The sequence below is a fragment of the Erigeron canadensis genome, chromosome 7 (genome assembly GCF_010389155.1).
Source record: "Erigeron canadensis isolate Cc75 chromosome 7, C_canadensis_v1, whole genome shotgun sequence".
NCBI classification, from domain to species: domain Eukaryota; kingdom Viridiplantae; phylum Streptophyta; class Magnoliopsida; order Asterales; family Asteraceae; genus Erigeron; species Erigeron canadensis.
In genome coordinates this window covers 37,560,448-37,585,168 of record NC_057767.1, presented here as the reverse complement: position 1 = coordinate 37,585,168, position 24,721 = coordinate 37,560,448, and the positions used below count along the sequence as shown (strand labels likewise).

At 29.7% G+C, this 24,721-nt stretch overlaps 3 protein-coding genes across 4 annotated transcripts; all 3 read right to left on the bottom strand.

Annotated features, from left to right (window-relative positions):
- Positions 1-655: 655 nt before the first annotated feature.
- On the bottom strand, positions 656-3,149 carry LOC122608540 (probable WRKY transcription factor 67). The gene is made up of 3 exons (XM_043781643.1): positions 2,683-3,149; positions 2,117-2,218; positions 656-1,268 (listed from the first exon to the last, which is right to left on the bottom strand). The coding sequence occupies exons 1-3, from the start codon at positions 3,030-3,032 to the stop codon at positions 794-796; spliced, it is 927 nt and encodes a 308-aa protein (XP_043637578.1). The 5' UTR covers positions 3,033-3,149; the 3' UTR covers positions 656-793.
- Positions 3,150-8,360: 5,211 nt separating this feature from the next.
- On the bottom strand, positions 8,361-9,859 carry LOC122608150 (probable WRKY transcription factor 70). The gene is made up of 3 exons (XM_043781241.1): positions 9,466-9,859; positions 9,252-9,356; positions 8,361-8,949 (listed from the first exon to the last, which is right to left on the bottom strand). The coding sequence occupies exons 1-3, from the start codon at positions 9,804-9,806 to the stop codon at positions 8,529-8,531; spliced, it is 867 nt and encodes a 288-aa protein (XP_043637176.1). The 5' UTR covers positions 9,807-9,859; the 3' UTR covers positions 8,361-8,528.
- Positions 9,860-16,003: 6,144 nt separating this feature from the next.
- On the bottom strand, positions 16,004-18,083 carry LOC122608151 (probable WRKY transcription factor 70). Of its 2 annotated transcripts, none has more exons than XM_043781242.1 (3): positions 17,229-18,083; positions 16,987-17,103; positions 16,004-16,764 (listed from the first exon to the last, which is right to left on the bottom strand). In XM_043781242.1, the coding sequence occupies exons 1-3, from the start codon at positions 17,516-17,518 to the stop codon at positions 16,413-16,415; spliced, it is 759 nt and encodes a 252-aa protein (XP_043637177.1). In that variant the 5' UTR covers positions 17,519-18,083; the 3' UTR covers positions 16,004-16,412. The 2 variants fall into 2 exon arrangements, with proteins under 2 accessions (XP_043637177.1, XP_043637178.1); XM_043781243.1 differs by having other exon boundaries at positions 16,987-17,097.
- Between the last annotated feature and the right edge of the window lie 6,638 nt (positions 18,084-24,721).

Here is a 24,721-nt window from a genome sequence, read left to right as displayed (position 1 = left end):
AATGTGTTTACCTAGTTTCACTTTCTCTTGTTTTCAATCGGAAAAATTGGATTTCAAATTTCACATAAATAACGGTTGGCACTGGTTTGGTTTTATGTGTGAGTGTGTGTGTTTTTGTATCTTGGGCTGGGCATGGGCATCTTTAGCCCAATAAGGGAAATAATATGAAACGACATAAAAACCAGCCCATATATTGATATGGGCTTTAAGTTTGTTTGAACTAAATGATACATGGAGACATGGCCCATGGGGAGTCCGAGAAAAAAAAAAAGAAGTTTAAATGGGGACAAAAACAATACGTTCTCAATGTTTAATAGTTTATCATTATTCTTAGTAAATTAAAAGAAGAAAAATGACAAATTCTCCTAATCAAATAGCCTAATAATTTTCCTAATACAATAGGAAGGTGACATGTGGTATCCACTAATTATCTTTTCTAATCTTGCCCTCTGATTTTTTTTTTTTTAATTTACTAATTTTGCTATTTATTCCACACCCAAACATTTCGCTTATCCGACTCAAAGTTATAGTAAGTCACGAAATGTACTTTTTTATCTTTGTAAGTAAAGCCGATAAGTTTAAAAACGAATGGAAAACATGATGTTGCTTTATTAGCCATCTTCTTGTCCCACACAAACATACATGTAAAACAAAATTTAGAAACAAATGAATTGAAATTGCTTATTTTGAATTAACTTCTATATATACAAACAAATTGGTTCACATTTTTCATGTTATTTGTTGACCATTTATGCATTCATAATACTTGCAAACAATACAAATCCGTAGGCCGTCAATGTGTAAAATCAAATGGAATTTCACTCAAATCGATATCTTCAAGTATATGGTCGATCTCATAAATTGGTGAATATAACCCTGTTGAAATCTCTTCTCCATGTTCCAACCTAGAGGGATCCGAGATAATAACATTAAGGGGTGGATTATTATCAAACGAAGGCGATTGATTGTTCAATGACTCTAGAGACGAAAAACGGTATGTTGGTGGTTCTTCTTGTGTATGTAAAGGAAAATGGGCATCAACTAATTTGTCATTCAGAATGAGCTCATTTGACTCGAAATTTAGAAGGACAGATGTATCATTATGGTCTGTCGTATCCAAAAATATTTGAGGGGTTCTTAGGAAATTCTTGCAAGTGTGGTGTCGATGATATGTGATTTTATATTTTTGTGGCTCATCTTCAATCTTTTGAACTTGTTTGGTTGCTTGACAGCCTTGGTCAAACTTGTGGGTGCACCTATAGTAGTTCCTACATATCGATAGACACACCAAGCATATATGTAAAAGTTAAATGTTGCCAAAGAATTAACTACTAAAATATATATCAAAAATGTTAAATGCCTTTATAACTTTTTGCAGTCCAAGAAACATCTAAATTAATTTAAATAAGCTAGTTTGTCATACCTAAAACTCATTTGCTATAAAATAGAGACATTGTGTTGTCAGTTGATTCAGTTTAAATATTATTTTTTTGAGCTGTATTTATTTCTCTTTTAATTTTTTAAAGACTCGGTTCATAAAAATAAACTATCTTATTATACCTATAGTGTAGTTGATATACAATAGTAATATTACTTAGCTGTCATTTTGTCAATGATTAGAGAAAACCAATTTTGTTAAGCTGTAATTATTTTGTCGTTTACCGATTAAGCTGCTCGTAATCTATAAAAAAGGATCTAGAATGTTAAAAAAAAAAGATGCTTACAAGTAACTAATGTTTTGAGAAATATATATGTTTGTTATTATAACTTAAAGTAAAAGCTTCGAGTTTAGAAAGAGTAAAACCTTTTGTGTCTTGCATTTATAATCTCTTTTTGACCCTATTTTCTCCATAGACGTAGTTGATATACCTATAGTGTAGTTGATATACAAAAGTAATATTACATAGCTGTCATTTTGTCAATGATTAGAAAAAACCAATTTTGTTAAGCTGTAATTATTTTATCGTTTACCGATTAAGCTGCTCGTAATCTATAAAAAAAAAAATCTAGAATGTTAAAAAAAAAAGATGCTTACAAGTAACTAATGTTTTGAAAAATATATATGTTTTGTTATTATAACTTAAAGTAAAAGCTTCGAATTTAGAAAGAGTGAAACCTTTTGTGTCTTGCATTTATAATCTCTTTTTGACCATATTTTCTCCATGTATGCCCGTCATCAATCAGCGAAGTTACTTGTGTAGATGTCCATGAGCTCTTTCTACATGTGGCCAAACAAAGAGAAAAAAGTTTAAAGTTACATAAGCATACACTAAAATTCAAGTGAAACTGTGAGAGATAATATATATATTGTCATTGATGAATAAGTTGTACAAACGGGACATACATCATACATGTTATTTTCACATACTTTCTTGTTATCAAGTTGTGAAATATGACCAACAGTAAAATGATTAATAAATATAAGCAAACGTAACTATTCTTATAGAAATCATTATTATAACTTGAATTAAATGAGATGATAGATCGATCATAAGTTTTGACTTATATCCCACTAACAATATATAAGAGGTTGTACGTTTTTTTTTTTTCCGAACATTCAGTTAGCATAAGAAATCGGGAAACCTCACCGTATAATGTCGAAGCCTTGCATTTACCCTATTTTTTGGTAAATAAATTCAAATGTTTGGTAAATTTATTATCTTTGTAACTTTAAACACGTACCTTATATAGCGCCCTCTTTTGTTTTTCACCGGTTTTGCAAGTTTAACCGCCTTGTTTACGTTCATTGATCTCTGGCTTGAAAAGTTATGTGAGAAACACACACCATTTATTGGGAGATGAACCTGATTGACACTATAACCGCTCACGATGGATGAGAATTCAAAGTTGTCAAACATTTTCAAAGGTTGAGTTGATATACGATTGTTTGACGTTGGATCAATCAATATGCCTTTAGACAATCGAGAGAAATCCCGAATGTCACCGGTAGATATTTGGACTTGAATGGTCGAGCTCTTGGATGGGTGTGGTTGGGTTGTATGGAAAACTTTTTGGCCAAAATGAGACTCCATGATTTGCTATTTCATTAGTACCTCAAAGCACATCTTCCTATATTTATCTACGGAAAATTAGGATGTTATCCTTATAAAACATAGATTCTTAAAATAATCAAAAACGTCATGAACCTTTAAATGACACCCAGTCCAATGCTCACGCGCCAAACTGTCCTATATTCTTATGCAGTCTACTAAATTAATCAATGGAAAGAGGTGATTACACGCGTTACAGAATGACCTGCGTGAAAAAAACGTGATGTTAGTATGACGTCCATAGAATGACGTAGTAATGTCAAGTGGGATGCAAGTGTGTCTTATAAATAAAACAAATTACGAGTATATGCCTATACGAGTGTTATCACGGAGTTTGGCAATAATAAATTATCTTAACAGATTACAAATTGTCATTTTGTGTTTTTATCCATTGATCCATTTTGATTTTAGGCTATTTTTAGCCACTCCCTACAAATTAATTTTACAAATTAGAAATGGTAAATTAATATACGTAAACTAGCGTTGTACCCGCACGATGCAGCGGGGAATAAGAAAAAAACGTCGGTTGTTTGATGGTGGTTTGTGGGGCGGCGGCGATGAAAAAGAAAAAAAATAAGTCGGCGGCAGTGGATGGTGGTTTTTGGGGCGGTGGTGGATGGTGTTTATGGGGGGAGAAAATCAGAGAAGGGGGAGGGAGAGAAAATCAGAAATCAGATGAATGTATGTGTGTGTAATGAGCGTGATGTAAAAAAAATAGGGCAGTGTAAATTAAGAGGGCATAAAAGACATTTTAAAGGTAGAAGTGTTAAAAGGGGGTGAGGTAGTTTGCTTATTAATGGAGTATAGATATGTTTAATGTTCACTTATATATATATATTTATTAGAAAGGCTTCGGTATTATACAAATATGACTAGTTTGCCATAATGGGCAAGAGACATGTGTCTTTCTAAAACGATTAGATAACCAATGAAAGGAAGTTGAAACAACTAAATCAAATAACAAACTTTACATGCTTAACAACGCCAGACATAGATCAGAGGTGGAAGCTGTTATTCAAAGCATAACGAATAAACCAGGAAGGCTTACATGGCAGAAATCTAACAACTTCAAGCTTTGGGACGTCATCCTAACATCCTCATATGTACTTATCTTCAACAGAAGATCGTCTGGTTGGATCAAGCCCTTGCCAGCCTTACAAGTGTCGTTTTCACATTAACGGCCATGCTTGAACACATGGAATTTCGGCAAGGTAATGTCGATGGTGGTCGACCCGAAGGTTACGAGACAGACCCGGGAGAAGAATACGCAAGTCAAGACGACCGGGCTTCCCGTTAGTCTGAAAAACTATGAATACATCCATCGCAATGACGGAGACAGTGACATCCTCAACCGATTTTCAATTGGGTTGGCGTTAAGTAATATTGTTAGGTTTTGGTAATTATAATTTTTTTTCAGTTTTAGTATTATTATATAATGGTTTTATGTTTTTAATAAAATTATTATGTAATGTTTTTATGTTTAATGGAATTTTAGCTTTTAATAAAATGAAAATAAAATTGTAATGAGTGATGGGTTACTAAAAATTTCAGTTAGTGGTGAGTGAGTGTACGTAGTACAGTTGGTTTAAACTTCTTTCCCCAAGGTTGTCACATCATGGAATTACGTCGCCGCAAAAAGTTGCTGGTCGGATTAACCAAAATTCCATGGTCGGGACGCGAGGCGATATTGAATTTAATTATAAACTAGTTGGTAATCGAAAAGTTTTTCTTGTTCAAAGTTACTTACGTATAAGGAATATTTGAGTCATATATACAACCAAACTGCGGTATGTTTTTTATAACCATTTTCAAACCTTTTTCTTAATGACCTTAAGATATTTATCTAGCAATTCGAATTAAAAACCTTTTCTAATGACAGCAGCACATGTAAGACCCTGTTCATCTTTATGATGATTTTTATCTAGTAAAATTCGAAGCAAAAGCTTTTTACAATAACATAAATCCCCGTTCATCGTTATGATGGTTACATAAAGTTACGATGGTTACATAAAAATCATTTTCGAATACAATATATAAAAACACTTATGCGCAAAAGGTTACAATGGATACTGTCATACCGAAAGTTTAAATATTATGGTATATTTTAAAGTTAAGAATACGTTATCTAACAATCTACCTTTTATCATGTCCTGTAAAAATCTTATTCTTCAATAGCCAAATCTAAAGGGAGATGATATTAGTATCATCTAATTTGATATATCTACCATATACATGCATTATCACACTGTTTCATTTGTACAGTGCGGTAACTTAATCAAAATTCATGGTACGGATATCAATTCTCAAATCTAAAGTGGCTAAATTATTTACGCCGTTATATTGTTGACTTCATGTTTGTTTTTTCTAACAAGAATTTTTAAATTTTTGACGGATCATTATATATATCATTGCGTCATATTATTATTTGCGAAATCACCCAGTTATATTGAAACATCAAGTTATCAAATAAAACTTAGTTTGTTGGGAAGAAATCTATTCGAACCCATAACTTGAGCTTCAATCGAAGTAGTTGACCAGTCAATTGTCTCAAATGGTAATAAATGGCACGTGCCGTTGAGATGTAGCCGCCATAAAACGACAAATTCACAAATTTTTTCTTTTTTGTTTTTTTACGTACCTTCTACTGTTCTACAATAGTCGTATATGCCAGGTAGTGACAACGTTAACATTGATTTATTCAAATTATCCTCAATGCAATCTACGCATTAAGTTAAAAGAAAAATGATTAATGTACTTAAAATATGGGCCTAAAAGTATGCCTAATGAAGAGGGATTGACACATGACAAATCCAATAGTAAAGATCATGAAAGAGAATATGTGGAATCCATGTGTCAAAATTTAAATGTATTAGGCATACTTTTAGGCACATTATTAGGCATTTTTATCATTATCCAATTAAAAACACCATATTAAATGGATAAAAACAATTATTAAATCAGATTTAAGAGATTGTAACATTATTAACCCTTCAAATTAATTGGCAAAGCAGAACACATCGTGAAAAATACCATGCCGAGCTCCCATGCACCATTATCCATCACGTATTAGTTAGGTGTGTGACTTGTCATATATATATATATATATATATATAGTGGGACTCCCACACTTTTAATTGACATTAACTTAGAAAAAAAAGAAAGCAGAAATAAAAATCCATAAAAAATAATATAAAAAAGGTCAAAATGTTAGTATAAGAAATTTGTACAAATCGATGAAAAGTTTAAAAAGTAAATGACAAAATCTAAATTTTGAGGGGGACATTTGTCTCTTTGCTCCCTATGTGGTACCAACACTACATATATATAGGGGATGAGAATATAAGGCTGTTAGGTATCTAAGCTTAGGTGCCAGACACTCAAATATTAATTTATAAGCCATAAAATTCATGGGGGTCTAGGCATTTATTCATTAAATAATAAATAATAAAATATTAGTATGTGAGAGGTTCCACACCTAAGCTTAGGTGTCGGACATCCTTATATTCCATTTTCCCTATATACATATATATACTAGTGTTCAGACACGTCCAATGGACGAGTAGTCTCAAAATATATTTTATTATTATTAAATAGTTATATTAAATATATTAAATAGATATATCAAAATCAATTTAGAAATTTGCTAGCTGAATAGCCACTCTATCTCTCAAAATACTCCTAAAATTTTCCGCTCATTCACCATTGACCGAGTCATGTATGATAATGCCCTGTAAATAGAAAAAAAAAACCCATGGAAAAGCTGATAAGTTCTCTTAGTGTGTTTCTATGTATCTAATTCAATTTTAAAATATAAACCCCAAATAAATTAACCATAAGAATCGAATAAATATCTTTTCATACAGATCTAGGAAAAAAATAATCATAATCGATATATTAAAGTAATCATAATCTAACTCATAACAAAATTTGACTTTTTATCTAAAAACTTATAGAAAGATATAGCGTGGCTAATATTTAGATTAGTTAAGTCATATAACACAATTTAATCAATATGAAAGCTAAAGAAGAAACATACGAAAATTAACTCCATATAAATATTGATTCCAATTTACCTTTTTTTTCAACTATAAAAAATTTACAGTTCTTATATTCTAAAAGTGTAAGCTATATAATCTGAAAAATACATACCAATTCATTAACAAAGACCATCTCGAATGTTTTGACTTTCTTCGGGTTGTTCCACTCTGAAACAGTCCATACATGCACAACATGGAGTCGTAAAATACATACTCTTTTGTAGTTGATCGTAGCATCTTTTTTTTGTTGTCGTGCGTGAGTTATATTATAAATTACCAATAAACCCGAAAAGTGTAAATTAATTATTTTTAAATTTGGTGAAATTGTAAATCGGTGATGGAAAACCAAAAAGTGTAAATTAATTGTTTTTAAGTGTAAATTGCTTATGGAAAACCAAAAAGTATAATTAATTAATTTTAAATTTGGTTAAAGTGTAAATTGGTGATGGAAATTAAAAAAAGTGTAAGTTAGTTATTTTTAAGTTGTGTAAATCGTGATGGGAAACCAAAAAGTGTAAAATAATTGTTTTGGATTGGGTTAAAGTGTAAACTTGTGATGGAAAACCAAAAAGTGTAAATTAACTTAGATTAATATTAAAAAATTAGAGGATTAATAAGGATGGAGAATTAGGTTAAAGGAGGGAGATTAAGGGTGCCAAGTGTACCCCGAACCCCCTATTTTAGTTATATTATATATATATATATACCTAATATATAGGGTGACAATCAAATAAGAACAAAATTAAAATAAGAACAAATGAGAACACTTAAAAACTACATTTTGATGCATTAAAAGTATATAAAACTGACATAGTGATAACTAATTATCATTATTTAAGTGTTTAACAACACATTGATCCGTCAAAATCGAAATATCACGTTTTTTGTTGGATGCATCATATTGATGAATATGCATCCAAGAGGGATGCACAAAAAAAACGTGTTTTTTCCGATTTTAACGGATCAATGTGTTGTTAAACACTTAAATAATGATAATTAGTTAAACACTATGTTAGTTTTATGGACTTTTAATGCATCAAAATGATGTTTTTAAGTGTTCTCACCATTCTTATTTTAAAAGTGTTCTCACCAGAGTGTTACCCCTAATATATATATATATATATATATATACACACTTGAGGTCTATAACTATGTGCGTACTCACTTAAGTTAAACTAATTACCCAATTAAGCATGCATAGGATATGATCTTAATTATTCATTAGTTTAAGTAACACACCTATAGTTATATATAATATTGCAACACTATCTCATGCCTTATTATTGCTAGCTAGAGCACAAAGTTAACTTAGCTAAATCAGGATTAGTTTCATAAAAAAGTTACATTTTTCTAATTCCCATATACATATGTATATGTTAGAAAGCACTCAAAAACTAAAACAAACTAACTTGAACCAAGATAATACCATATCTTACTAGCTTCATGCAGAAGAACACACACCTAGAGAAACCATGTCCTCGTGATTATCCAACCCAGACGACATCGTCATAGAGATAGGCTTTGATATAGCTTGTGTGACTTGCTTGGTTCGGTTCCACAATAGACAATGATTTAGCGACGACTTTTGTCTGTGTCGTAAATCTGGAGAAAGGTCAACTTGGTTGTTGTAGTTGTTGTTGTTAGTGAGCCCTTCTATGGCAAAATTAAGGAGGACTGAGTTATCCTTTGGATGATGTGAAGAATCCAAGATTATTTGATGAGGGATCGTCCTTCGTAAAATGTTGCAAGTATGTTGTCCATCATAGATTGTCTTATATTTTGGTGGATTATCTTCAATCTTTTGAACTTGTTTGGTTGCATGACAACCTTGATCAAATTTATAAGTGCACCTATAGTAGTTTCTGTATATTAAATAAACATGGCAATTAACATTAGCTATAGTAGTTAATGGAAGATGATAAAATATCATACATTTCAAATTATCTGACACAATGCGTATTGTTTAAGTATATTATACAAGCTGTATTAATTTAATGGTATAATATGATATATAAATCGATAATTTAATAATATTTCTTAACTAATAATAAATCCTTAATATATATATAGCCATCGAAAGTGATATCCTATCTGTCTTTATTAGTAAACGTCACAGGTAATTAATTTCTAGGAAATTACTTGGAATGAAAATGTGTTACTATACCTTTTGTGTTTTTTATTGAGGATCACCTTTTGACCATATTTCCTCCATGCATATCCATCATCTACCAAAGCAGAAGTAATTTTCGTTGATGTCCATGAGCCTTTTCTGTATATACATATATGTATCCAAATTATCACAATGATTAATTATAAGTAACGTTATCTAAACCCAAATTATTTCGATATATGAAACATATATATATATATATATGTACCTTCTTTTGTGACATCCCCTTTTTGGTTTTACGGGTGTGATAATTTGAACACTTTCGTCGGTGTGTTCTGTATTTTGGGCATTAGAATTGCTTAAATATTTTGTTTCGCCACGAGGAATCTCGTTGAAGGTACATGAACTTAGTATTGCAAGTGTGCTATCAAACATCTTTAGTATTTGAACCGCAACATCATCCACTGATGTTTGGTCATTTGACATAGACTTTTCGGATTGTCGCAGCATTCCAAGAAGCCTATTTGTCAATTTTTGGCCTTGAACAAGGTATTCGATGACTTTGATCCGTTTGCTTGGTAAACTGTCCGGCCAAGAAGATGATGCCATAATTGCAAAATGTGGTGGTGAGCTAGCTAGCTTCAAAGTACATGAAGTATATAGCCATCACGACAAACTTCTCAATGATAATTATATAGGAAAAGAAAGATGTATATCTTAATATATTTTGTAGACAATTAATTGACTGATAGAAAACGAGATGCATGCGTATACTAAAAAGGAAAAATAAGAATATACCGAGAAAATTCATTTCCAACTAACTTATACTTCGGACTGGTCATTTTGGACTTTTTAAAAAAAAAAACTTATACTTCGGACTGGTCATTTTGGATTTAAATAGTTTGGGTTTTCGATATAACCGAATACATTAAACATTGGTTTGATGGTTTGGTTTTCAAATTATGTAATTTTAGTCGAGCCCATCCAAAACCTGAATTAAAATCTATCATGAAAAAGGTTTATATAAATGCCTCTAATTATTCTAAGAATGAAAGAAAGAAACTGTTCAGTGTTATCTTTTGTGGGTTTTGAGCCTTAATACCTCGACAGTGTATGGGGAGGTTAAGATATAGGCAAACTTTACCTCTACCTAAGTAGAGGCTGATTCCAGTTTCTACCTAAATAGTAGAAAAGACCCTCAAATCTTTGCATGGGATGAAGATCAAACCCATAACCTTTGTTTTCAGATGCAAAAGTGTTTACCATTAATCCAACCATGCTGCTTATATGCCTCTAATTATTCTAAAGGGAAATATACCCATAATACTAAACGTATTATGGGTATATAGTAGTCGTTCATCTCACATACCAGAGTTCAATATGTACAAAACATATACTATTATTTTTATTACTTCACAAACATGCTATGCAGACTTATTCCAATTGCATAATAATTCAAATTACAAACACATACAATTTTCCAAAGAGTTAATTGCAAAATTGGTCCCTGTGGTTTGTCCGTTTTAGCAAGGGGGTCCTTATTCGAGAATCGTTGCAATTGGGGTCCCTATTTTGATAAATTTTTACAAAATTGGTCCAAATTTGACGGATCCGTTAAAGGTGGCCGTCAAGGGTGCATCTATGGGGGTATTTCTGTACTTTCCATCCCACAGGGACCCCCATTGCTAAAATGAAAAAAACACGGGGACCAATCTTGCAACTAATACCTTGATATATATATATATATATATATATATTTAATTTAAGAGATTGTAACATAAAATTATCTGCTTATTAAGTCCCTAATACTAAATTTATGTGCACTTTAAAATTTTAATAATAGAAATATACCTTATATAAATACTTTTTTTTTAGAAAACTGATTTATATATAAACTTTTGTTATTATATTAGGTTAAATAAATAAAATATTGTATGTTAGAATTTGATATTTATTAAAAACAAAAAAACAAATCTATTCGAATAATATAAATGTCATATATGGTATTTTAGTTATCTATTCTCGAGTAAAGTAGACAGAAAATGTTGTTGACTTTTCGTGTATTTTATTTATTTAATAATTTATTTTATTTTAAAAAATGTGGTTGACTTTTTGTGTATTTGATTCGAGAATCGATAACTAAAATACCATATATGACATTTAGATTACTCGAACAAATTTTTTGTCTTCTTTTTAATAAATATCAAATTCCTAACGTACAATCTTTTATTTATTTAAGTTTATATAATAACAAAAATTTATATATAAATCGGTTTTATAAAACAAAAGTATTTATATAAGTTATATTTCTATTATTAAAATTTTAAGGTACATATAAATTTACTATTATATACCTAACGAGCAGATAGTTGTATGTTACAATCTCTTAAATTAAATATATATATATATATATATCAAGGTATTAGTTGCAAGATTGATCCCTGTGGTTTTCCATTTTAGCAATGTGGGTCCTTGTGGGGTGAAAAGTACATAAATACCCCCACAGGTGCATACTTGACGGTCACATTTAACGGATCTGTTAAATTTGGACCAATTTTGCAAAAAAATTCTCAAAATATGGACCCTTATTGTAATGATTCTTGAATAGAGACCCCCCTTGCTAAAATGTACAAACCACATGGACCAATTTTGCAATTAACTCTTTTCCAAATAACCTGACATAGTGACATACATAGTTAACATTGACATTCAGGTAATTAATCTAGATACATGAATAAACAAATTAAATAAAAATTTAAAAATCTTCTTTTATATATATATATATATATATAGGACCCTTATTTTGAGAACTCATTATTTTGCAAGAACTGTAAGAACTCGTAAAATTTATTTTGTTCATTCACATGGTAATCTAGATCACATGCTTTTTTTTTTGTTCATTCACATGTGAATTGAAAGGTCATAAAAACATGTGTTGTAAAAGAATTTTTTTTTTCAAAACCTTATATATAGCCGTTTATAATATGTAAACAAAAAACATGAACATATTCATTTATAAGTTTACAAAAGACTATTTTTGAGGTTTCTTAAAAAAGTTTCTTCTACAACATAAATTTTTACATTATTTCACATGTGAATAAGCAAAAAAAAAATGTAAACAAATGCATATTTTAACAGTTCTTATGGTTCCTACAAAAAAATGGTTTTTAAAATAAGAAAACTATATATATATATATGTATCTATGTAGGGGACAATCAAATAAGAACAATTTTAAAATAAGAACAGTGAGAACACTTAAAAAACATCATTTTGATGCATTAAAAGTCCATTAAAACTAACGTAATACATAACTAATTATCATTATTTAAGTGTATAACAACACATTGGCCTGTCAAAATCAAGAAAATCATGTTTTTTGTTTTGTGTATCCATCTTGGATGCATATTCTTCAAAATGATGCATCCACCAAAAAACGTGATTTTTTCGATTTTGACGGATCAATGTGTTGTTAAACACTTAAATAATGATAATTAGTTATGCAATATGTTAGTTTTATGGACTTTTAATGCATCAAAATGATGTTTTTTAAGTGTTCTCACCGTTCTTATTTTAAGACTGTTCTCAGCGGAGTGTTACCATATATATATATAACTAAATATCATTATTTAAGTGTTTAACAACACATTGATCCGTCAAAATCGAAAAAATCATGTTTTTTGGTGGATGCATCATTTTGAAGAATATGCATCCAAGATGGATGCACAAAACAAAAAACATGATTTTCTTGATTTTAACAGGCCAATGTGTTATTATACACTTAAATAATGATAATTAGTTATATATATATATATATATATATATGTGATCCAAATTGGTTTAAGTGACACTGAATTTGGTATGGGTAAAGGTGGGAAAATCAGTATAAATTTTTTTTTCATGAACTTATTATCCTGTTTTTACATTAAACACAATTTTGGATAAACATCAAAATTTTCACTTTAATAATTATATCAGAATATACGTACAGCAGTAACAACTAACAAGCTAATCAAACAACTACTAATATCTATCAATAAATATTTCCTATCCATATATTAATTAGTAACATTGGAGAGAAATTTGAGGTTTTTAAAGTTGCAGTTAGTGCCAAAAAGTTAGGAGTTGTGTTATTTTTAAAGGAAACATTTTTTTCTTTAAGGATAATAAAACTTACAAGACCCGGCCATAGTTTAAACCCCGATCTATAGGTAAAAAAACCCTTCATACGCCTTCTAAGCAAATGCCCTTTGATGCATGTCACAGTGACATATTCAAACCACGGAAACATAAAAAAACATAAAACATAGTTGGATCGGTCGGAGAGGGGGTCGGATAGGCCCATGATATTCAGTCCGGATATCCGTGGTCTGGACATTCGCTGTTCTAAAAAAAGGAATTATAAACTTATCCAAACTTACACGTTGCAACCGGTAAAATTTCCACTAATATGTTTTCTTGTCTTTAGGAAGACTATTAGAGGATTTTTCCTCTATTAAGTTTTGGGCGGACTTTTTAACGTGGACCGATTAAAACAATATAATTTAGATTTTCCGTTTATGATATTTGGTTCAAACGTTTAAAAAAAACGCACCCTAATTCTATACCGATCTTGTAAAATTAATTATCTATACTCCATATTAAAGCAAACTACCTATTTTTTTCAACCATTCTACCTTTGAAATACCTATTATACCCTCCTACAAACAAATATCCCTTCCACTCTTGATTTTCCCGTACTACCCTTCCATCTATTTCCCAATATCTATCCCTAATCCCTTCTCTCTTGCTCTAGCCTGAACCCTAATATAAAAATTAGTTTCATCTCGACGGCAATCAACATCAATCTACAAAAAGATTGGCCCCACTCTCTCTATTCAACTGCAAAAAGGTACCGACACATTTAACCATCACTAAAAAGGTATCGCCGTATCGCGCGGGTACCCATTTAGTACCTTTTTGTAATGGCAACAAGTATCATACGTGGATATATACATTGATAGGTATATCTTTAGTCTTATTTAAGACCATAAACGGGTCAAACTTTGCACACAACTCCATAGTTGGTGAAAGTATCTATAAAAGGACAAATAAAACTTTCATAGTTTATATCAAAATTTTGACTAAATAAAAAAATAATTTATCGTGATGACGAAATTTGAGTGATGGCAGGAATCGTCACCATAAAACGGGATGAGTACAAAAAATAATTAATCATTATCAAAATGCTAATTAGCTTTAAAAATGGTCACTATGTATACTAGCTAGATTTTGCCGGTTTCGATTAAATACACAGTAGTCATTTTCAAGATAAAACAAATTATTAGATATATAAATTTAAATGTATAACATGTAAGTAAAATCAACTTAAAGAACATATATAATTATAAAATACTAAACGCATATATTATATTTTATCTTCTGTAGTAATGACAAATTATCAGAAAGGTCGTAATGATTAGGCTGTTTTGATATAACTTTAACTTGAGTGTGTTCATAATGATTGTAATGACAAGTTATAATCAGTAATTAAATCCATCATTTGGTTTCTGGCTCTATAAATCTGGGCTTACAATGGGAGGAGAAACACCCCCAACGAAATGAAAAGGCAACAAACACTACGCTCTTCCATTATGATACTTTTTTAGCTATAAGTTTTTGTTTTTAACTTTAAAAGTAAATATTTTATTTTTATTATATATTAGTTGATAAAAAACTTATATCATTGAAAAATAATATAAACCAATCAATTAATATAATTAATATCAAGTATTATATGTCATGAATAAAAAGTATTTGCATTTAAATATAAAAAAATGGAAAATCAAATTATAAATTTAAAACGGGACGAAGAATTTACACACCCATTTTAATCAACACCAGTACTCCAATCACTTTTTAGGCAAGAATCAACTCCGTCAGTACATTGCTCAAGCTTTATACTCTACGAAACACACATTAATATTCTGTTTGAAGGAAACCGTACGTGGTAAAGACTTGCATGAACAACCACATCTCTTTCTTCTTCATTCTGTTTTTCTGTGTATTTTTCGTTTTAACAACTAGTGTGTAGTTAGTAGTATCCGGAGCTCGAACCACATATGCTTGAGATGAAACTTAAGACTCTCGAAAACCCTCCTAATAATCAACTACTCTTACAAATTTAGAAAATAAGATTCAAATCCTGATGAATTTCTCTGAGATCTAAAACTTTACCAATAAGTCACCAACTCGTTGGCTTTTCATGTACTTAATTTGTAATTTATTTTTGTTATATTGTAATCGTATTTATACATTAAACTGTTTGGTTTCTACTACTTTCCAATATTAATCAATCTCTTTTACCTTAATTACCATGTTGTAGGGTTAGACAATAAGTATATGTATATGATTATATCTGTATCTATATCTATATTTATACTACTATATAAAACATCAGCTTTTCTCTTTTTTTAATTATAATTTTAAACTACCTAAAATACTATCTATATCTATACTACTATATAAAGCATCAACTCTTCTCTTTTTTCGATTATAATTTTGAACTATCTAAAATACTATTTTTATTTATTCATTAATTTAAATATTTTTACCTAAAATACATATAATACTCTTCATAAAATAATTTACAATATAGATTCTCGAACCCTTAAAATAATTATATTGTCACCTTTAACATTAATTACTTTTACATTTATCATTATTGTTACCGCCACATGCATGCCACAACCATCACCGGCCACCACACCATCGCCGTTATCACCATTATCGTTGCATTGAGCGAGCATAAGTTTAATTGCTAGAAAATTAATATGTTAACTTTTAATGTATTCGGAAATTACCTGTATAAATCGTCTACATTTTTGTCACTTATTTATATATGTAAAAATATTACGTTCAACTAAATTTTACACTTATACTTGAGCATAAAATCTATGTTTAATTAAAGTTTGCGCGCACTTGGCTTAGTTACATTTTGAAATTTAAGCAAATATTGCTAAAAGCAATATCAAAAACGAAAATCTTTGAGATTATTCCTTCAACATTAACATATGATCCATCTCATAACCATAAGCATCGGGCATCGATTATTATCGTCTAATGGTATCGATCATATATACCCCGAATGTACCCTTAATGGTACGATGTTTCCATGATCTAGCCTTGATAATTCAGTCGTTGATGATGTTGGTTCGGATGGTACTCCTAGAACACGTTTAATTATATGCTTCCCACGGTACATGGCTAATGAAGGACGGGGACAAGTAATTAGGATTCATATCACCTAGAGGAGGGAAACCGTCGTCGAGTTCATGTTTCACAAATTTGGTAGAAGGATCCACATTTTTCGGTTCAATGAACCTGTTTGTGGAAAAGTTGATGAGAAGAATTGAGGTGTCGGTAGGGTTCATAGAATCCAAAATGATTGGAGGAGTTCTGAGTAGATTATTGCAAGTATGGTTTCGAATGTAGGTAGTTTCGTATTTAGATGGGTTGTCCTGGATCTTTTGGACATATTTGGTTGCTAGGCACCCTTGATCAAACTTATAAGTACACCTATAATAGCTCCTGTATATCAATAAATTAGCATACATAATCTTATAAGTATATATGGAAAATTTACTTTTCTTATATACACATAATTAATTTCTCTAAAGTTCCTAGTCTATATAAACCAAGTATTTGTCAAATTAAGAAGGCTCATATATATGTACACTCAATACCGTCAAATTAATATTCTTTTTCAACATCAAGAACCTAAATCATATTTACTTCAAAAACTAAACATACCTTGGATGTTTGAAGTTGAGAATTTGTTTTTGGCCATATTTTCTCCATGCATATCCATCATCAACCAAAACAGAAGTCACTTGTGTGGATTTCCATGTGGTTTTTCTTTTTCTGCGGCTTAATTAATTTTATATAAACTTTAATATTTGGCAAACATTGAAATCATATGATGCAATTTGTTAAATACACAAGGTGGACTACTTCAAAAGCAAAGAGTGATACAAATCATTAGACATATATACCTTCTTTTATTTTTTCCGGGTGCTACTTGGCTTTGATTTTCGTCCGGTTTTATTAAGTGCATCCCATCCGAAACACACGAAGAATGCTTGATTATTGAGAGGGTATTCTCGAAGATCTCAAGAATTCGAGCAACGACACCATCCTCATCTAATATCGGGCTAGGTTCAATCTTTTGTGGTTTACAAAGAAGATCAGTAAGATTGTTGATCGATTCTTGGCCTTGGATGAGCTCTTGGATAGCTTGATGATTCCGGTTACTAAAACTCTCCGGCAATGTTGGAGACTCCATATATACTATAATAATAATTGGTGGATGTGCTAGCTATACAAATACGCACAACGTACACTAACTCTTCATATTTATATAATCGCAATTTTTGAAATTTTGTATTCTCTTTAAACTTAAAATACGCAACTGACAAGAAGGTGCGTGGTAAGAAAATGACAAAGAACATTACTAAACATTTTAGATGACTATATAATATATAAGGTTTGGTATGTAGGTGTTACTGCTTAGATATCTATACTCCCTTATAAAGCAAACTAGTTTTAAGTTATTAAGAACTTGATAAGTCTAAAATGCCCCTTACCTTATATACTCTCTTATAAAGCAAACTAGCTTTAAGTCATTAAGAACCTGATAAGTCTAAAATGCCCCTTACCTTAATACATTTTTCTATACCTACCTCTACAGTTGGACTAAACTACCACCGAATCTATTTCATTCTTAAAACAAAATTCCGCCGTAACGCGCGGATATTATGCTCGTTAAGTTTAGATATAAACTTCTCACATCTTTATATTTTAATTCAAAATTAAAAAATGATCGTAATTAAGGATCCATTATTGGATTAATTGTGGATCCAACATAAAAATAATAGAATCACTTATTCATTATACAATAAATATTACATAATTACGGAGTAGTTAATAAGAGTTCTATATCTTACCTTGGTGTCTAACAGGTACGTATTTACTGTTCTCATAATATATATATATATCAATTGCACTCCCCAAACTGAGAATAATATGAGTATTTGGAGGTTCCAATACAGTTTTTATTGGTAAGCATGTGCGAAGGTGTGAGTGTTGGAAATTAAGTGACGTTGACAGCTGACACAATGACTATTTTTTAGTGAAGCATAATTGTTTATACGCGGCTTTAGAGTATGTAAAATTTGACAAAGAAACAAATACTCGTATTAATTTTGGTCGTTAATTATTAAGTTATGAATACTAGGTGTGGAAATTTTATGAAACAAACCAAGCTAGGTTGCCTACCGATTCGAAGTTCTATTTAATCATAAAAATGTATTAGATTCGTAATTAATCTCATTAAATAACCAGGCTAATAGTTCAAAAACGGTCATTAGTTAATTACAATCACTAGCTCGGATACAATCAATATTAGCATAAAAAAAAAAAAACCAAATTACATACTTTACTACACGGAATATAACGTTATATTGTAGAATATATATGCATGATTGTGTTTAAGATGTTGTAATAGGGATATCACTCCCGTAAAAGAAAGGTACAACATTTGAAATTGAAATTATTGCTTTTACAGATATACTAGACCCGTTAAAAAAAACCAACCACCTTACCGGCTCAAAGTTTGGCAAGCACGGTCTAAATTTCACAAGTCATAACCAAAATATTGACTTCAACGAAAGATTTAGAAACTCAGGAGAGCCAGATTTTTAGTTTTTGGGCTCGAACTTAATATGGGCCGAAGTTTTATCTGGGCCTCTATATTTTGCTCAGATATAGCCATATATGATATAGGTTTGGTTTTTTATAAAAATAAAAAAATTTCTAAATATATATGAAAGAAAAACCTTAATTCATAATTGGAGAAACATGAACCCTTAGATGAAGTTCAACTTTTAATTAGAGTCATTAGATCAAATGATGATGTCATATACCTTATTTAACATTTTTAGATTTAATTTTATTTTAATAAATTTAAATTATTATTATTTCCTTAATTAAGTTTGTAGACATTAATAATTATTTTTTTTAATGATATAATTATGAAAACTAATATTTATATATTTTACATCATTTTTTATCTTAAAAAACAATTTTAAATTTTTCAACAATAAAATTTTCATTTTTAGCGTAATACATTTTTATTAAATTATATTTTTGTATATGATTTTTATCATATAACGAATAAATTTTGGTTACAAGGATTTTTGTATAAGACTTTTATTATGTAACGTTTTTATTAAATAAATGTTTTTTGGACTAAAAAACAAACAGGAAGTCAATAGTAAGTTATCAAAATTACATATCAAAAAAATAATTGTATGAAAATTGCAATGATATTATGCATAATCTTAACTTAGATTAACATAACATGAGATATATAGATTGATAATTAAGTTACTTATTAATTTTAGTGTATAACTAAATTATTCGAATAAAACGTTAAAGCACAAGTACAATGACAATGTAGACATTCCAGATGAATGAAAGACTCCAAAGAAATCAAAACCTTACTTAGCGAGACCTCTAATAGATAATGTAAGTTACTGTTAACCGGAAACTAAACAACCACTATCGTAACTTCATGTTTTAAGTGGTTTAATTCTTACATGGTTAAACGTTAGTGAACTTATGATGATATTATAAAAATTTAACATGACACTAATTATATATATTTTTCGCATATTACGTGGGTAATAATCTAGTTTCTTTCTAAATCTGTATAAAAAATCGAAGAATAAAAATTGTTGCTAGCTAGATCTTGGGGCTAGAATTCGTATTTAATGTATCTTTTATTCTTTTGGGGCAGTATTGAATTTTATTGAATATATTATGCATAATCTATGATATGTAACGTGTAATACATATATTAATTAGAGAAATCTTTTATATAAATAAAAGAGGATTGTTTCTAGGAATTTTTTAAATACAAATCTTATATGTCAAGTTCATATTATTTCTTACAAGGGTTTTAAAAAATTATGACATCATTAATCATAAATCATTTTGATTTTTCTTTTCTTTAGATTTTTGTAGAATTTGATTTAATTTGGAAACCAAATCTTCCTCCTACAAATTCCATGCCAAGATTTTCACTTATAGTTATTAACTATTATCATTATGCTAATATTATTATTAGTAATATAAAGTTATAGTTTATTTTAATTTGTAGCTTAATTATTATTATTTTTTAATTGTAGCTTAACTAAAGGAATATAATTATGAATTCATGTGTATTCTATAAAATTTTTAGCTTTAATAATGATTTTTCTTCTTAAACAATATTGTAATAATTTTCATAAATTTTTTTATTATTTCTTGAATTTGAAGGTGTTAAGCAAATGAAAAGTTGATTGTATGATATCTATTAAAAGCTTTAAATACATTAATATGTTTATAACTTTTTTTTCCCATTCTTGTATATTATTTTATCAGTTTCTCTCATATATGTGAAATATATCAATGCGAACTACTTTATTGCACCCTGTTTAATTATTATTGCATTCTTTGATTAAGTATATTTCATATATAAAAATTAAACAAATATGTAATTATTTCTTTACTAAGCATTATTGAATATTGACTAGCAAAACGTATTAAAATGCCCGAGCACCTGGGTTATTTAGCTTGTTAACTTATAATTAAACATTGTGGCACCAATATCTCAAATCTCAAGTACCTAATGTCAAAAAGAAAAAGTATTTCTCCACAAAGTTTAAAGGTTCTGGTCCTTCTGGATTGTTATGTTGTCATTTTCTGCACATAACTTGTGGTTCTTAATCTTCAAAGTAAAGAATAATACATCAAAAATGTATTTATTGTTACATTATTACTCGAAATTTGTATTTGTGGATAAAACTAAATTAACTAGTTGGAAACAACAAATATATTACTTTGAAAGGCACATATGTTCTTTTAAAAATAATGTTGTAATACAAACAAAAAATTGAGTTGTTATGTGTCATTATTCTGTTGAGCTGTATTTATTTTGTCTTTATCACAGTTTGATGCTTAAATTCTTTGAACAAGCATCTTTGAGTGTTCAAATAAGCTTAAATATTTATAAAAATTGCTTTTAAAATTCTAAATCAAAGAAAGTGAATACTTTATTGCCGTTGGTGGGTTAAAGAAAAAAAATCAAACCTTTTATTTGAGGATGCATCTGTTTGACCATAGTATTGTAGATCGATGCCCAAGAACTTTTCTACATGTGACCCAACAAACTAATTATTAGAATTAGATTTCATATTCAGATATGTATGCAAAACAGCAAAACTCAAATAGGAAGGCATATGATGCATAAAGATATTTAGCTAAAAGCCTAAAACTTGGTTTATAACATGTTAAGAAAAAATAGGCTTAAAAATAAATTTATCATTCTCAAAATGGTTTATAACATCAAATACTTGGTTATATTTAGAAGTTTAAATCACTCATTCGTACCTGATAACCTCATCGGAGTTGTAAGTGTCCATGCTTCGATAGATCTTTGACGACCGAGCAATCGTTCCAAGCTTAATTATCAATCATCTTAACTGCCTTTGATCTGGTTGGTTTGATAACTCTCTAGCTAATACGATGAAAAACTCCTACAATATTTGTAATATATATATTGTTGTTTCGATTACAAGCATAGAACCCCAAAAACACATCCTTCCCCATTTTTTATGGAAAACATGGAATATTTTTTTTATCGAAAAGGATCACTAAATTATTATAAGATAGAGAAAGGAAATATATTTTTAAAACCTTGAGCTATAGGTGTGACGTTTCTGCTTTTTCATACAATGACGTAGTCGTAACATTAGATATTTTTTAGTTTTTTAAAATTATAAATACAACACATATTTCTCGAAATTTATTAGACAATCAGATGAGATGAGATTATGAATATTAGTAAGCTAAATTCATTATGTAATATCCGTTTTGATCGACATGTGGAAATTTTCATAGTTTATATTCGAATTTTAAACATACTAATGCTAACACTACAAATTATATTGCATTTGTCCATACTTTTAGTTAGTGTGAACAAAAATTAAAATTTTGTCACGCTTTTATGTGTGTAAAAATGTATAGAACTAAAAATGTATAGAAATTTCTCCACACTAAAAAGTGTGTAGAATTAAAAGTTCACACTTTTTAATGTAAACTTTCATAATTATTTTGTCATACCCTATTTGTCCACGTTAACTTTTTAGTTACCGTGAACAAATAAGGTGGTAACAAAGTTATATATACTAACAATAATTGTCATCTCTATTTCATGTTATAATCCAAACTATGTTAACAAAGTTATATGTAATTATGGAAAGTATATATATATATATATATATTTACAAAGGTGAATATTATTATACAGAAAAAAATTTTCAAAATTGACTTGGTATAAGGATTAACATATTTAATTTATATAAGACTACTTTATAAGGTAAACTCCGTTTATATCCCATGTACGTTATGAGTTATGACCACGAGAATCATAATAAATTAATCAAAACTAATATCAGTTTATCCGACAACATAACACAAACGACTTATATGCATAACAGAATTAGTAAAGCAGTAAAATATATATAGATGTTCAAAAACAAAAATCAATCAAACATGTAAACGTACTCAGAGTTATTTATATTATTCATTATATCGAAAACACTATAGTCATTCACTCCTATGACGGGACGACCCATGTAATTAATTCTTCAAACTACAATACTACAGTCGATCTGTGAAAAAGAAAAGAGCATATATAGCTAGGTACTACGGAGTATATTATGGGGCGTTGGCATCACCCGCGTGGAACAAGAGTGAAAGCCCCGACCACTCGTGAAACACCGCCGCCAACGATTTTCCACCCATGAGTGGTGAGTTTTGGGTGGAACTTCCACTTCCTACAACCACTAGTGGTCTTCTTTCTCTTCTTTCTTTATTTTGTCCTTTTCTTTCTTTTTTGTCTTTTCTTGTAAGGGATAGTGTGGTGTGAGTGATGTGTGAGTGGTGGCAATGCCAACAAATTTGGGTGAATGGTGAGTGAGTGGTGAATTTGAGGTGACGTAATTTGATTGGTTAAAATTGAGTAGTGAGTGAGTGGTGGGTGGTGGTGATGCCATCACCCTTATATATATCCGTGGCAAGAGATGATGTTGTGTATTTGGTGGATAAAATGTATCAACAAATAATTTCTTAACCTATGAAAAATGAGAGACAAAAGTAAAAAGTAAGGAACATTTAATATCGTTTTTTATGGATTATAGGCTTTTAGTATCGTTTTTGATGGTGTTTGAGCAGGTTAAGATGTAAAAAGTCATGTACCTAAAATATAGAAGCACTTCACAAAGGTAAGTTTTTAATCGTTTAATTAAAGCAGCCTTATCCAACTTTTGGGAAATGAGAGGATGACACATTATTTATAACGGGTACAGTTGGGTCTTATGAACTTTAACGCCTTTGCCCTTTGGGTCTTCACTATGTGAGTAAGTCCAATTAGAGCCCATGTAGTATGGTACCTCGTCAATCAAATACTTAATTCTTTTATCAACTATCGAAATGTCTTCTCATGTTTATGCATGCGACTATTGATTAATTACTATTTAAAGAAAATTATTTATCCAAAAGAGCTTCTTACAGGACAAAAGATTGATATGCGTGATATCTTGCAATGCAAATCCCAAAAAATAAGTGAACTAGAATTGAAAATTCCATTTAGGAATAAAATGAACATAACAACTTATTAATCAATTTTTACGCTTATAAATCTTTTGTTAGAATGTCTTGCATATTTTATTGATGACTAGTGTCCAAATTAATTTGAAAGAAATTTTTACCTATTATCACAATACTATGATATTTCAAGTCAATATATAGTGTCTCTCATGTCTTTACTCAATTTTCATATTCTTTCTCTTTGTGTTAAGAAATCTAAACAAACTCATATATATTGAATCTCAATCCAATAAACGTTTACAAGACTAATTTCAATCAAACTAAACACAATCTAAATAAAAGTTTACCCCCGTTATTCGGTTGTAAACCTATTATCTAATAATGATCATCGTTCTATTACAAAACAAATTAAACAATAACAAGAGAGGATCGTACAAAACTTCAAACGGTATGATTTTTCTCTAATCTCTCTCAAGAGAGAAACCCTAGGCTGGGTATAGTCTTCAATATATAGGAGACAAAATAAACATCTTTCAATCTTCACCATCTTCTTTCTTCTTTGACACTTTTGGCATCAAACCTGCAAAATAACAAACTAACACAAATGGTCCCTCAGGTTTAAATAGTTTAAGTTAAGGCTATAATTCAACATCCCCTCTTAGCCTTAACCTTAAACACATCATAGAGACCTAATTTTGAAGCTAACTTATCATGTTGAACTTTGTTCAACCCTTTGGTCAGAATATCAGCAATCTGATTTGCTGAATTAATCTTTCTTGTTTCAATGACACCTGCCAAGACTTTGTCTCTCACAAAGTGGAGATCAATTTCAAGG